Raw genomic sequence first — 13,371 nt, 5'->3', positions numbered from 1 at the left:
GGAAAACAACTGGACTGCAACTTTTAATGTTTTCATAGAGGAATGTATTCCCACACTGAGGAGTGACAAAGTAAGTCATATTTATAAAGCATTTAGCCTACAGAGATATGAATCTGAAACTTTCTCACTTGCTGTTAAAAATCTGCTTTCATATTCAACAGTTTGCAGCATACATGAGAGCTGAGGATTAAAGATTACAGCTGAGGAATTCTCTCATAATTAAGTTTTTACCACTTTTTTCAAATCCAGGGAACTGGAGCTTTAGAAAGCAAAAAGCAAAGTAGATTTTTCTCTCAAATGGTTAATGCATTCATAGATAGATGTGAACCAAACATTTCAGTAATTTATACCCTCTGCTTCTGTTGAGGTTTCTCGTGCATTAAGGTACTATTTATCCACACATAAAATACCTTCTTCCTGTTTGAACTAATGGCTAAGGTGACAAGTTTGTCTCTGTGCAGAAGAAAATCCATTCCTCCTGAAGTCTTTTCTCCCCAGACAGGTAAGCTGTTACTTCTTTGATGGTTTTTACATCTCCATTCCACATAACCCATTGATTTAACACAAGGTTAAGGTATCAGTTGTCCTTTAGTGAGTAATTCCCATGACACGTTTTTTTTATCAACTTCACTGAGGTGTGAATTGTAATGAATCAGTCAGTAGCATTCAACAAACTGCTGCTGCAAGCAGGAAACAGCACAGCAAAGGAATGTTAACAAAAAAAAAACCCCTGCTTTTTTAAAAAAAGGAGTTGGAAGTTTTAGTTGTAAAACCTCGTCGTTCTTTCTGCCTCATTTGCTCTTAAAGAATCCTAATCGTAACATCTGTAAACATTAAAATTATTGGGCAGGATAAAGTGAAGTAGAAATCCGTCATCAGACAGTATTTATGATACTAAGAGCAGCTCAGGGTTTCAACTCCACTGAGTCCTGACCACTAAATAGTGAAAATATCAGAAAAATTAGCACTTGTTCAACTGATCAAAACAACTAAATGAGGTTTTACTAAACATGGAATCTCTTCAAAGATTTTGGTAAAGAGTTTGTTATAATCAGACTGAAGCCTGACTGACAGAAGCAATATGAATTATCTTGGTGTAAATCAATCAGGAAACGTCTTTGACATTCCTCTAAGTAACGGAAGAGGAAGAGGAAGAGGAAGAGGAAGAGGAGTGGAAACTGTATATTAAAAAGATGTAATACATTAATACCAGCAACTACATTGTTAAATGTTTTTGAATATCTAAGTCCACAAAGCCTCTATTCTGATTATACAGATTTTCATTTTCCAGATTTCTTATTTGGCTCAGTGTTAAGTACAGATAAAGTCATTTTTGCTGTGGAATTTAACAGTCATATTGGCATCAATATTGCCCAGAATGTTATCTCAGATTATATTGACTTTGCTCCAAACAATAGCAGACCTCCTCCCTCCTCTCCACAAAGCCTTGACCTTGTTAGTTAGTGTGAATATTGAATCCCATCCTGTTTTACATTTCATGGTAACCTATGAGTTTAGTACATTGCCTCTGCCAGAAATTTTAATTGTAGATCTTTAGACAATGTTTTAGTAACTTTTTGAAAAATCTGTCCCATTTCTAATTTCCTTTGTATTTCAGGAACACATGGTAGAGGGCAGCAACCTAATCTTTACTCCTTCACAAACTAATATTCCCTTTCATGGTCATGAAGGCCATTAGCTAATGGAGATTTACTGTTTGCACTTACAAAATGTTTCCCAAAGTTAAATTAGAGCATGAACAATGTTGCCTTGGAGTTTGTAGATTAAAACTTTTCATTCTCCACTCATGAGTCTACTGTTGTCCCTAGCGATCCCAGATCTCATATTGCTCTTTATCTTCTCACATTATATGAAAACGAGAAGACCTCACTTACAGAGGCAATGGCAAAGGAGACTTAAGATTGACTAGAACAAGAAGAAAAATAAAAGTTTTATGAGAGCATCAGGGCAAGCAACTTAAAGTTTAAAGATCTGAGCGAGAGCGTTAGCATGTTGGAAGGGAAGTGAGGACAGCTTGGGTCAGAGGTCAAGACTATAACAGAGCGACAAGACAGATGGCTGATGCTGAGCATAACCTGGTGGGTCATTTCAATCAGCTTTATCCAAACCAGTCCATATTTCTGAATTCGCTGAAGCTTTGCAGAATATAACAGTAAACAGGCTTTGTAATTCAGAACCACTTTAATCCACTCAATGGAAAACATCCTTCCTGACAGCATTTCAACAGAGATAAGATCCCTTATCGTTATTAAAACATTTCCATGGCAGGGCTCTGACATTACTCCAAGGAACTTTCTTCAAAAACTATGAATCAGCTGATCAGAATATATGGAAGAAACCAAACCAGGTATGAGGTCAAAGGTCCAAAAATAATAATAATTAAAAAAAACGATTGTGAAGAAAATCAAAAGTGACACAAGTAACTATCAGATTGGACAGCTGCCAGAAAAAAAAACAAAAAAACTTGTTACAAAGTTTATGATGCAAGAAAAAAAAAGTTTCCAATGATTAGTGAATTTGCAGAATTTCTCCTGTTTGAAGCTCTTGTAGTTACCTCCACCCATCCTCTCTGTGCTTTGGAATCACCAGCAACAAGAGAACAGAAAAGGATTAAGGGAAGTGTCTCAAGAACAAAGCATTTTATAACCAAACGTCAAATTCTGGACCTTTGTGTATGATGAGACAGCTGTAGGATAGAAGGACATTTGTTAAGAAGTATAGAATATGTTATGGCTGATTTAAAAGAGCCGCAGTTCAAGAGGTTGTAGTCAGAGCCTCTCCTTTGAAATCTTCACATAAAAGCATCCAATCTGTCGTCATGCAACAGCTCCAGAAAGTCAAGTGAATAGACCAAACCCAAAGTGGCGCTTCGGGCATAATAAATGCTGTGGCACTTAACGTTGCTAGAGAACGACAATGTCTTGTTTCAACGATTGTGTAGGTGGAATCTGCTGCAAACCCAGACACAGAATGTGAGTCATCCTTTAATGAGGAAGAGGAAAGTCATGACCTTCAAGTGGAAACAACCCCAGTGAGACTAAAACTATGAAGAATAATGGGAGAAAATGTAGGGCTGAACAGCGAGGCGGTAAAAGTCCCTGCATACTCAGACCTACTTCTCCTCCGGGTTCTGCTCTTAGTTGAGGAGTCCAGTTGACATATTTACACAAAAACAAATCTTTATGACCGTGTACTCGGTGTCGCTGCTTGGCGGGACACAGTGACACATGGGACACTGAACTGATAAGGTTGAGAGTCAACAGACAGATCTCAACAAACAGAAAGCATATAAACCACTTCATCCATCTCGTATCTGGAAAAGAGATGCTACCAATAACTGCAGTTTGTGCATAACAGAGGGATTTCAAAGGAGATGAAATAAAAAAATAAAAAATTTCCTCATATGTGGATGTCACTTTACTCAAGAACCTTTGGGAATCCTTAAAAAGAAATGAACAAGGGCAAAATGAATTTCCACTGCCAGTTAAGAAAAGGCTCCAAATGCCAGATAACAGAGGTCAGAGGTCAGGCTTGCAGGTCTCTGGTCCAAATATGGTATCATACTTCAAGCTACTTGAAATGGCTTTGATTTGTGACACAAAGAAAATGTATCACCACTGTATAGGATAAAACAGTGACCATGTCCATCTCAGCATCTTATGGTGGAAAAATAATCTTATCTAATCAGCATCTTATGGTGATAACTTGCAAAATCATTTTTGAAGGTGATGTTTTGATTTGACTAAATTTCCATGAACGAAATTATGGATTTTTTTTTTCCATAATGGAAATTTAGTGTATGTTAAATCTAGGAAACAGTGTTCATGTTAACATGTTAATGTTGCAATTTCAGATTACAAGTCTGCGTAGACAGAAGCTCTTATGTTTTATTTAAGGAGGCTTAATAGTACTGAAAAATGAATAGGACACAATATTTTCTCAACTCTGTCAACATTGAACAAGAGAAGAGTTTGAGTTTATTTTTAAGTTTTTCATAACAGGCCACATTTTCATTGTTTCTGTTGGACCAGTTTGTTTGGATGCTGAGATCTAAAACTCTGTCGTTTCAGACATCTTTCCTGCTTCACCGCATGCTTGAACACACACCAGTAAGTTCCTTTTTTCCAGAACGTCGTCACACTGCTGGCCACTGATCAGTCAGAAGAGTACGTCTGATTAAAAACATCTAGCTGGTGATTTCCCTCCCATTGATGCCCCAGAGTTGAACTCGGTTTTCCCTAACGCTGTATTGTATTGTATTTCAAAATGCAACACAAAACCTTTTAATCTTTCAGCTTTCAGAGCACTGAAGAGATTTTCTGTTCAGTAACTAAGGTTTTCACTGTCATCCCCAACTAAATGGATGACCTTCAGCACGAGAGGCAAAGTGGCGTCGTCTTTTTGTGAACAAGGCAATGAGCTAAAACAAATCCAAGATCACTTTTAGACTGACTGATCCTGTCTATTGAGGAACAAGTGCACTGCAAAAAACAAAAACAAAAGAAATAGTCTCTAATTGTCAGTAAAGTACCGGCGGCTGTGGTTGCCAGAATTTTACCACAAAAATACAGAATTAAATTCTGCCAACCACAGCTGCCGGTAAAAAAAGAGTCATTTTGTTTTTGTTTTGTTGGTTTTTTCTGTGTGCTTTCCTAGGTTTTTACATTTTTGTTATTTTTCCTACAAATACAGTAACCTTAAGCTTACTATATAGAGAAGGGAAGTAAAGATTAAGGTGATGGCAAAGAGTCCTTCCAGTCTCTGAGACTTGGAGCTCATCTGCACAGATGAAGTACCAGAGGAAACATACAGATAATTGATCTACAGTAATTTGAAGAGCTGGATTCCTGTAATGTCAAAGCTTATATTTTAATAGTAAGAACTTCTCTAGATGCAATGGTTCTAAGTGACAAATTAAGTTCTGTAGATAAAAGTTAAAGTTTTTTAATTCATCGTCATTTTCCACATTGCATCTTGAGTTGCATCTGTGCTGCTATGTAAATAAGCTTCCACTTTGTCTAAAACATGCCAAATTTCTTAAAATGTGATTCAGATCAGACTTTTTCTGTTTCAGGCGTCTATTCTTTGTTTTATTGTCTTTTGAGTGATGAACATTGTTCTTTGGAAGAATTCCCAGCAGAAAACCTTTTCTAACAAAACTAAACAAAAAACACACAAACATGAATAATCAACTAAGATTTGCAAGGCTAAATCTGAATGAACTAGAGCATGTAATTACAATTTTTCCACATCTGAGAGATGTAGATAATTTTGGCTCTGATGCTCTGTGTCGCTTTTTGCGTCCAAATCACCTCCCCAGGAGTTAAAAGCCCGTCAGTTTTTTTACCTGCTCATCAGATCTTTCCCTATACTGTTTTTCTGTCCTCCTTTCACCATCACTTTGTAGTTGTTCACCAGAAACCCTCCAGTCTTCCTCATGCCTGTTCTTCATTTCGCAATACTTACATTTCAATTACATCTACATTCATATGCAAGGTAGGAATTCTATCTTCCTCTCTACATCGGGACCTGTTTTCTCTGGTCACTGATGAGTAACTTTTCATGAATATATAACATCTTTCAGACACAAACACTTTTTCTCACCATGAAGTTAAACAGTAGCACTGGAGGAATTAACCCTTGAGTTGTCATGCGGGTCAAAAGTGACCCACTGGCATGTTTAGTGGTAGAAAAAAATCAGTAGACGTTTCTCTAACAGGTGCTACATTGTATGTTTGCACGTACTGTCCTACAAGCGGTTGAACATCTTATGTTGAACAAATTCTTGCACTGAAGATGTTCAACGTAGGACATCTTCATATGGTGAAGAACAAATTCATGCTACGAAGATTTTCTTGAACGTCTCGTGTTGAACATTTTGTGCTCAAGGTGGAATGTTCTTCATTTTATTTTCAATATGGAAGGACAGGATGTTTCTCATCTCATGTTGAAGATGTTCAACATAAGAACATCTAATAAGTTCAACACCTTCTGTTGAACAGAAGATGTTCTTGTGTTGAACATCTTAGAATTATGAGACACAACATAAGAGCTGATGTTAAATTGTTCACAAAATCAAACAACATTTTGTTTTCTTGTGTTACGAGAGGTGGTTTTATAATTCACTTCCTGAAAAAATATTAAGGAATGAACATTGACTAAAAAGTTCCAAATTGTTGACTTTTTGTTCCCTTTTAGTTGAATTAATTCAGAAGTAATAATTTCATATTTATATAATTACAATAGTAAACTTATACTGTGTAAAAGAAAACTGTTGCAACACTTAGTTTGTGGTAAAAAGAAAAAAGGGTGTAATACTGTTGATTGTCTTTTTGTGTTGTGTAACAAAGATACATGATAAAAAAATAATTGAATTGAGTCGAATTGATAAATATCAGATTATTTCATCATGCAAAATAGATTGTGGACTTAAACTTCAATTAATTTGCTTTATTTTGGGCGGGTCATTTTTGACCTGTAGGACAAGGGGAGTAAAGAGAATATTAGGATCACACCAGGGTTAAGGGATATAATCACATAACTATAACTCCTTTGTGAAAATCAGTGTGTTTTGCAAATGTATTGTGCCATTAATTAAATTAGCAGTCTGTATTATTCTATACAAAGAGAAAAATGATTAAACACTAACAAAAAGCACAGGAGTTAAATTTAGTTCTTCTAATATATTAGAAAAAATTTAAACAAAGCCACCACATAAATTAAATCAAATATCTTAACTTCGGACGGTGAGGGAAAATGTTTGTCCTTATAAAGTGTTTAGAAAAATTTGGCTTCAAATGACCATTTCTGAATTAAACAGCTGATGACATGTAGAGCTGCTGGAATTAGATTATTTTTCCTTTAAATTTGTTTCAATAGTTCTAATAGACATGAAATGTTTGAAGATACTGAAGAAAGATTTTGAAAACTCAAACTTTCTTTTCAGTGGTGCAGATCAGATTTCTGATCTGCACCACTACTTAATCATTAGCAGACAAAACTTCCACAAAGACCTTTTTCCTTCTTCATAAACAAAGCTCTTTGCTTTGCATGTTGAAAAGCTACAGTGAGACAGGAAGGATGGCAGCAAACAGCAAACTCTTTGTTATGCTCCTTTACTGTAAATGTCAGGGTAAAGACACACTTATAAAACACTTTTATCACAAACTGCCAAATGCACAGTCATCGTAAGGGAGCATTGTGCTGCCAGAAAAATGGATGTGTCCCTTGGTCATGTTGCCATGGGAACCAAAATAGCTAATCAGGATGGAGTAATCATTGACAGTAATGGGCACGAACCAATCAGTAGTAACATCCAGTGGCGTTTAGAAGCCATTGTTCATTAAAAGTGTGCAGATTTTTAGGTAAACCATATAAAACAATATTGATAAATGTTGTTTTATCAGTTATGCAGTTATCGTTTGCATAACTGATAATGATATAAAATAAAATAACTGATCAAATAACTACATATTGTTAAGTGATTTCTCCTTTGGGACCCTGAGTAGAAAAAGCTGCTTTATTTCAGAATGAGTTTGAAAATGAGCCTGAATTGTCTTTCAAACTAATTAATTGTGCTTCAGAAATATGTTGTCAATTACTCACAGCACCAAAATGTTCAACAGAAAGTAACTCAGAAAATGACCTTGATTCTTTTATTCAGATCTAATTAGTCTCTGCTCTGACATTCTGTTTTAAAAGTTTTGTTGGCTCTAGTGGCCTTTACTTGAAAGTAGTTTGACAGGAAGAGGGTAGTTAGAGAGGGGGAAGACATGCAGCAAATGTGACGTTCACCAGGGCGGGAGTTGAACCTGCAACCACCGGCACAAGGACTAAGGCCTTAATACGTGGGTTGTGTGTTGCCTCACCACTGCATCCCCTTACTCTGACATTCTAATTGTTCTTTTGAACTGAGAGATCTCCAGTGATCAGTGAGGCGTAGTGAATGAGTGAAGGAAGGGAGTCAGTGGATCAGGAAAAGTGGTTCCTTTTTTTTCCAGTTCTGGTGGTTGAGGACTTTCATAGAAGGCGAAGCATTGGCTCGGTTGATTCAGTGACAGGATCAGAGACAGTGATTCTGTTTGGGGAACCTGTAATTCATAGATTCCTTCTGCAGAATTATAAATAAGCCAGAGTCAAGGCTTATTCCTTTGGTCAAAATACAGTCACAGTACACTGAATATGTACTTCTTGGAAGAAGCAGTCCTCTGCTCCCAGTGAGGCTGGATCCCATGTGATGTCATCTGTTACAGCTCCGGAAAAGGGAAGGACAGAGGTCAGCAGGACAGTTTTTTTAGCCATGACACCTAGTCACACTGTAACACTCATCCTCTTCGCCATCCATCCATCCATCCATCTTCTTCCGCTTCTTGGGTTAATGCAATGCATTCTGGGACAAATAGGTTTTATACCAGTTTCTTTGTTCCATGTGTATAGGATAATCCTTCATGGCTGGATCCTCACAGTCTCATCATCATCAACATTTAACTCTGATGAGGCCTGGAGATTGAGAAATTAAACTGATTGGGATCTGAGGAGAAGGGAGTCATCTAATAATTGCAAGATAGACTGGACTGATATACGTTAGATAAATCTCTAGAGTGTTTTTTTATTTGTGTGGGTGCCAAAAACAGAATTCTATTGTTTGTGTAAAAAAAATAATCTAGGTTTGACGTAAGTGTTAAAACCTTTGAATTAAAAAGTTTTAAATTTTCGAGTTTACAACTGGAAAGAAAGAAATCAGACAAAGAAATTACACATCGTTGTACCATGAGACTGTATGAAATGATGTAAAGGATTGCACACACTTGCATAACTGAACATACAATAAATGCTCAGAACAGATGATGGAACATCAGAGAGCAGAGAGATGATTAAAAAAATCAACTAAGTGGGAAAAATATCAATAGGTTTGTGGACCACCAAAACAGTAATTAGCTGCAGTCCTTTGGGCTAACCCTCAAAATTCCAATTCACCTCAAACATGTCTTAAGTCTTATCTCAGCTCATAAGTGTTTCTCTCTCTCTCACACACACACACACACACACATCCTTGTACTTCCATCCAAGTAAGGACTTTGCATTGACTTCCAGTAATTTTTTGATTTTTTTTTTTTTTACAGTCTTACCCTGATGCTAATCCTAAACCTAACCATTACCAGTGCATGACTAACCCTAACCCTGACCTAAACTCACTTCACCTCATAGTCCTAAACCTAACCACTAAACCTTAAACAGCACTTCTTCTTGTGGGGCACGAGTATGGGCCCCATACGGAGTCCTCATCCCCGCATGTAGAGTTGAACAGATGAGTAGCCCCATCTCATAGAGGAGAGTCTGGGCTTCTACAGGCTGTCTGGAAACATAGAGGTGTGTATCTCTGGTGTCCCCTGGGATGAATCCCACTGACAGGCACTTTTATTTGATGTACAGTTACAGAAAGCATTTGTTTGATTGGACTGTAATCCCCTATTGTGGGAGTAAAGGAGACATGGCCTATTTTTAGGAGTATTTGACAACAGGAGGCTTTAGCCTTTAGGGGTGATGTTTTTACTTCATGGAGCTCCTCTCTGGATGTGTTACAGGTAATGCATCGATGGTACTAAATGTAAACCTGAGTGTATGTCTGTAATCTCATCTTTGGGTTTTTCTGTGTTCTTTTCTGATTAAAAACCCGAAGCGATTCTCACAGACACACAGAGAAGTGCGAGGATGGATAGAATGGATTATACCGTTCACTAGTCGCTGAGGCGTTCTGTAAACATGGAGGAGACGGGATGGACCAGGACAGAGAATCAGCTGATCAGGACGTTTTAAAACTTCAGAAATTGTCTTTAAAATGTGCCGGCTTTCATTACATTGCACACAAAAAATAAGGTTTAAGTTTATGCAGTTTAATATGTTTGATCCGCAAAATTTGTCAAGTCCTGAAACTTTCCTTTTTAAATACACAAGTTTTCTGCTGCTGTAGCCCATCAGCTACATGGTTAGACAGGATGTGTTCATAGCTGGTATTCTGCATATCTTAGTTCTAAGGTATGTTTAGTTAATATCTCAGTCCATTCTGTCCATTCTCCTCTGACCTTTCACATCAACAATGTATTTTAGTCCACACAGCCACTTCTCACTGGATGTTAACACTTTTCTTGAGCCATTCTCTGTAAACCTGAGAGAAAAATCCCACTATGTCAGACATTTGTAAAATAATCATACCAGCTTGTCTGGAACCAATGACCATGCAACATTCAAAGCCACTACAATGCCTCTTGCTTCCTCTTTCTGATTCTTACATTAAATTTCAACAAGTTGTCTTCACGACGCCGAGATGTGCCTAACTGAGTTGCTGCCATGTTACTGACAGTTTACAATCTTTCTCAAGAAGCAGGTAGTAGATGGTGAGTTTATTTCAGTCCTAGATGTTTTGGACTTTGCACCAATGACTTTTGTCAATCTCAAAGTTTTTACACTTACTTCTCATACTGAACTCTATCTATCTATCTATCTATCTATATAGTGAAGGCAACACAGTTCTTCATAGATCAAAACAGGAAGCAACAATTAAACAACAAACTGAAAAAGAGAAATTAGTTAACACAGACCAAGCATAGAAAAAAGTACAAAATGTGTACAGTGGAATATCACCTATCCACAGTTCATCTTTTTATGTTTATTATTGTCATAAAGCAAAAATATTCAAAATAAAATACAGTTATGTATGTATCTGATACAGCAGTGTTGTCATCAGATTCCATAAAGTTGGTCCCACAGTATTATAGCTTAACAAAAAATAAATAAAAAAATCATTTCATTTCCACAAGTTTGCAGAAGGCATTTATTTTTTATTATGCATGGTTTCTATTGTACATGAGAGAAGAGGCCAGGGACCAACATGGTTTTCAGTGGAGAAGACTACAGACTTTAATTTAAATCACCATCTAATGAAGTTGTGATAGCTGCTCACCAGTTTATAAACTGGTGTTTGTATGAACCACTATGTGAGGACTGAGCCAGGATTTATTTCAACATGGTAAAAATCCCCCTTAGAACTGGACTCTCTCACCCCAGTTTTCAGCTGAAGATTATCCTGTTTCATGGAAGTGAGGAGGCTAAATATGCTACATCCATTTATACAGTAGAAATATTATTATCTAATCTTCTAACAAAGCTGGACTTGGAGTAAAAGAAAAAGGATGGTTGGCTTTCTGAAACCGTAGTGTGTTCACATTCTACAGACGGGCTTAGACAAGATGTTTTAAAATAAAAGTTCTGCTTTTCAGCAAAGAAAGTTGAAAGCAGAGAATGCATTTAGTGTTTCTTTGATGACATGTGACATGGAGATTATTGAATAAACTGCCTGTGTGGTTTTGTAGTACAGCTGTTTGATAGAGATATAATGTCTTCAGTTTTTGGAAAAATCTATCTTTTTACAGAAGTTTTTAAAACCCCAATATGATTCAAATGAACATACAGTGAAGTGATACATACTTGTATTGGTAATAAGTTGAATGAACACTGCGAAAACCCTATTTAGGTACACTTTTTATCACTAAGTGAAACAGATAATAAAGCTTATTATCTTTATGATAACACAGATGGATGCTTGAAAACTTGTCATTCAAAATTTAAAAACTCTTTTAAAAACAGAATTTTGTCTTAATGTAAAGCCTGTTTAATGTAGGGTTTTGTTAAACATGTTTTCAAAAGGTAATCTGATTAACAAGACTCATTGGGACAAATATCTTAGTTAATTGAATGACACTATAGCATATTGTTTGAAGTCAATAATTCTTAAATATTGACGGAAAGTAGTAGTTTCATTGGCACATTTTTTTTTTACTTGTAACATGACATTATGTCTTGTTTTCTGTATTTTTCATATTTATGTTTTGCAGTGTAATCTTTAGATTTTGACCAAAAAATTTCTTTTGACAGGAAGTAAAATGGATGCATGGAGGGCTGCAGCCAGAGTACCAACTTGAATGTCATGGAGAATCTCTGGAGAGAGTTTAAAGATTGGGGTATTGGCAGGGAGACCTTCCAGGCTGAACGAGTTAGAGCTCATTTCCAAAAATAAATCATTAATACGCCAATGAAACCAAGCAAAAGAAAAAAAAAAGTTCACCAATTATAAGTAAAAGGGTTTTACTGAAATGCCAAAAAGAAAAAAAAAATCTTCTAATTATTTAGAAATATATAGTCATATTTAACAAAGTATGATATGTGTTTAGATTAGACTTGTTTGTCTTTTAAAAATAATGTTTAAGTAAGTATTAAACATACATTTCGTTAAGTCAAATTTCTGTCTTAAAAATGTTTTTCTATTGGTCTGATGTAACATTGTAATTTTTCCATTACCTGTAAGTGGAAAATCATCATAATTTACAAAAATAACAGCTTTCAAACATCCATCTGTGTGTGACTAATCTATGTAATGTTTTTCACTCAATAATAAAGTTTCTGAAATAAATAGACTTTTCAGTAATGGGCTGAATAAAATCATTCGAAATGTAAATCTATCAACAGGTATGAATAATTGTGGGCTGAACTTCACCTCAACACAGAGCTGCATCCCTCAGAGGAGAAGAGAAAGATTAACCTGGAAGCTTAGACTCAGAGCAGGACAGTAGAGTGCATGTAAACATATGTCAACAGAATAATACTGTGCTGTGTGGAGGACAGGATGTTTCTGGATGACGTCACTGCGGGTCAAGGGGAGGAGACAGACTGACCTGCTCTGAGAGACGCCGTGTTCTCAGGAAGAACCCCAGAAGACACCCGATGACCACAGCCAGCACGGACAGGATGAGGAGACCGTTCTGTTTGAGGACATTCTTGACCCTCACCCATACTGCGTCTAAAGCCACGGCCATCGTGAGCTGTGTGCCCCCTGTCCTCTCAGTAATCCATAAATGTGGCTCTTCCAAAACTTTGAATCCCAGGTAAGATGGTGAAAATAAAACAAACAAAGAGAAACTCCAGGGGGCAAAGGCAAGATATCCGACCCTCTGTGATGTTCTAAAGGATCTTTGGGATCAGCATCCCTGTCATCCTCACGCTGCGTCCGTTCTCACTAAGCTCAGAGGATCCTCTCACTTTCCAGGCATCACCACCCACTCTGCTCCACCCATCGGCAGCCCTGCGTGCGCTCACCCACCGCCTGGGGGAGGGAGGAGCTGCTAAACCCTGTCCCGATGGGTTAACATCCACAATCCTGTTAGAGTGCCGCTGTATTAAACAGGTCCGAAGCTGGATTAAAGATCTGTGAGCGATTTGACAGAGGTTATCAGAGCAACCTCACGGGGGATTCTGAACCTGGTACACTGACTGGAGAATGTTTGAGCTCTCTGGTGT

At 37.1% G+C, this 13,371-nt stretch overlaps 1 protein-coding gene across 1 annotated transcript in view; it reads right to left on the bottom strand.

The window, feature by feature from the left end:
- Nucleotides 1-13,022, bottom strand: part of slc1a7b (solute carrier family 1 member 7b) — a 37,147-nt gene extending 24,125 nt beyond the window's left edge. Inside the window, exon 1 of the mRNA XM_044128258.1 lies at nt 12,750-13,022. Coding sequence (XP_043984193.1) covers nt 12,750-12,890 — 141 coding nt within the window. The 5' untranslated portion in view covers nt 12,891-13,022. The remainder of the gene's footprint in view (nt 1-12,749) is intronic.
- Between the last annotated feature and the right edge of the window lie 349 nt (nt 13,023-13,371).

This window comes from Gambusia affinis, linkage group LG10 (genome assembly GCF_019740435.1).
Source record: "Gambusia affinis linkage group LG10, SWU_Gaff_1.0, whole genome shotgun sequence".
Classification (NCBI taxonomy): domain Eukaryota; kingdom Metazoa; phylum Chordata; class Actinopteri; order Cyprinodontiformes; family Poeciliidae; genus Gambusia; species Gambusia affinis.
The sequence above is the reverse complement of the archived record's forward strand: the minus strand, read 5'-3'. Positions and strand labels throughout refer to the sequence as shown.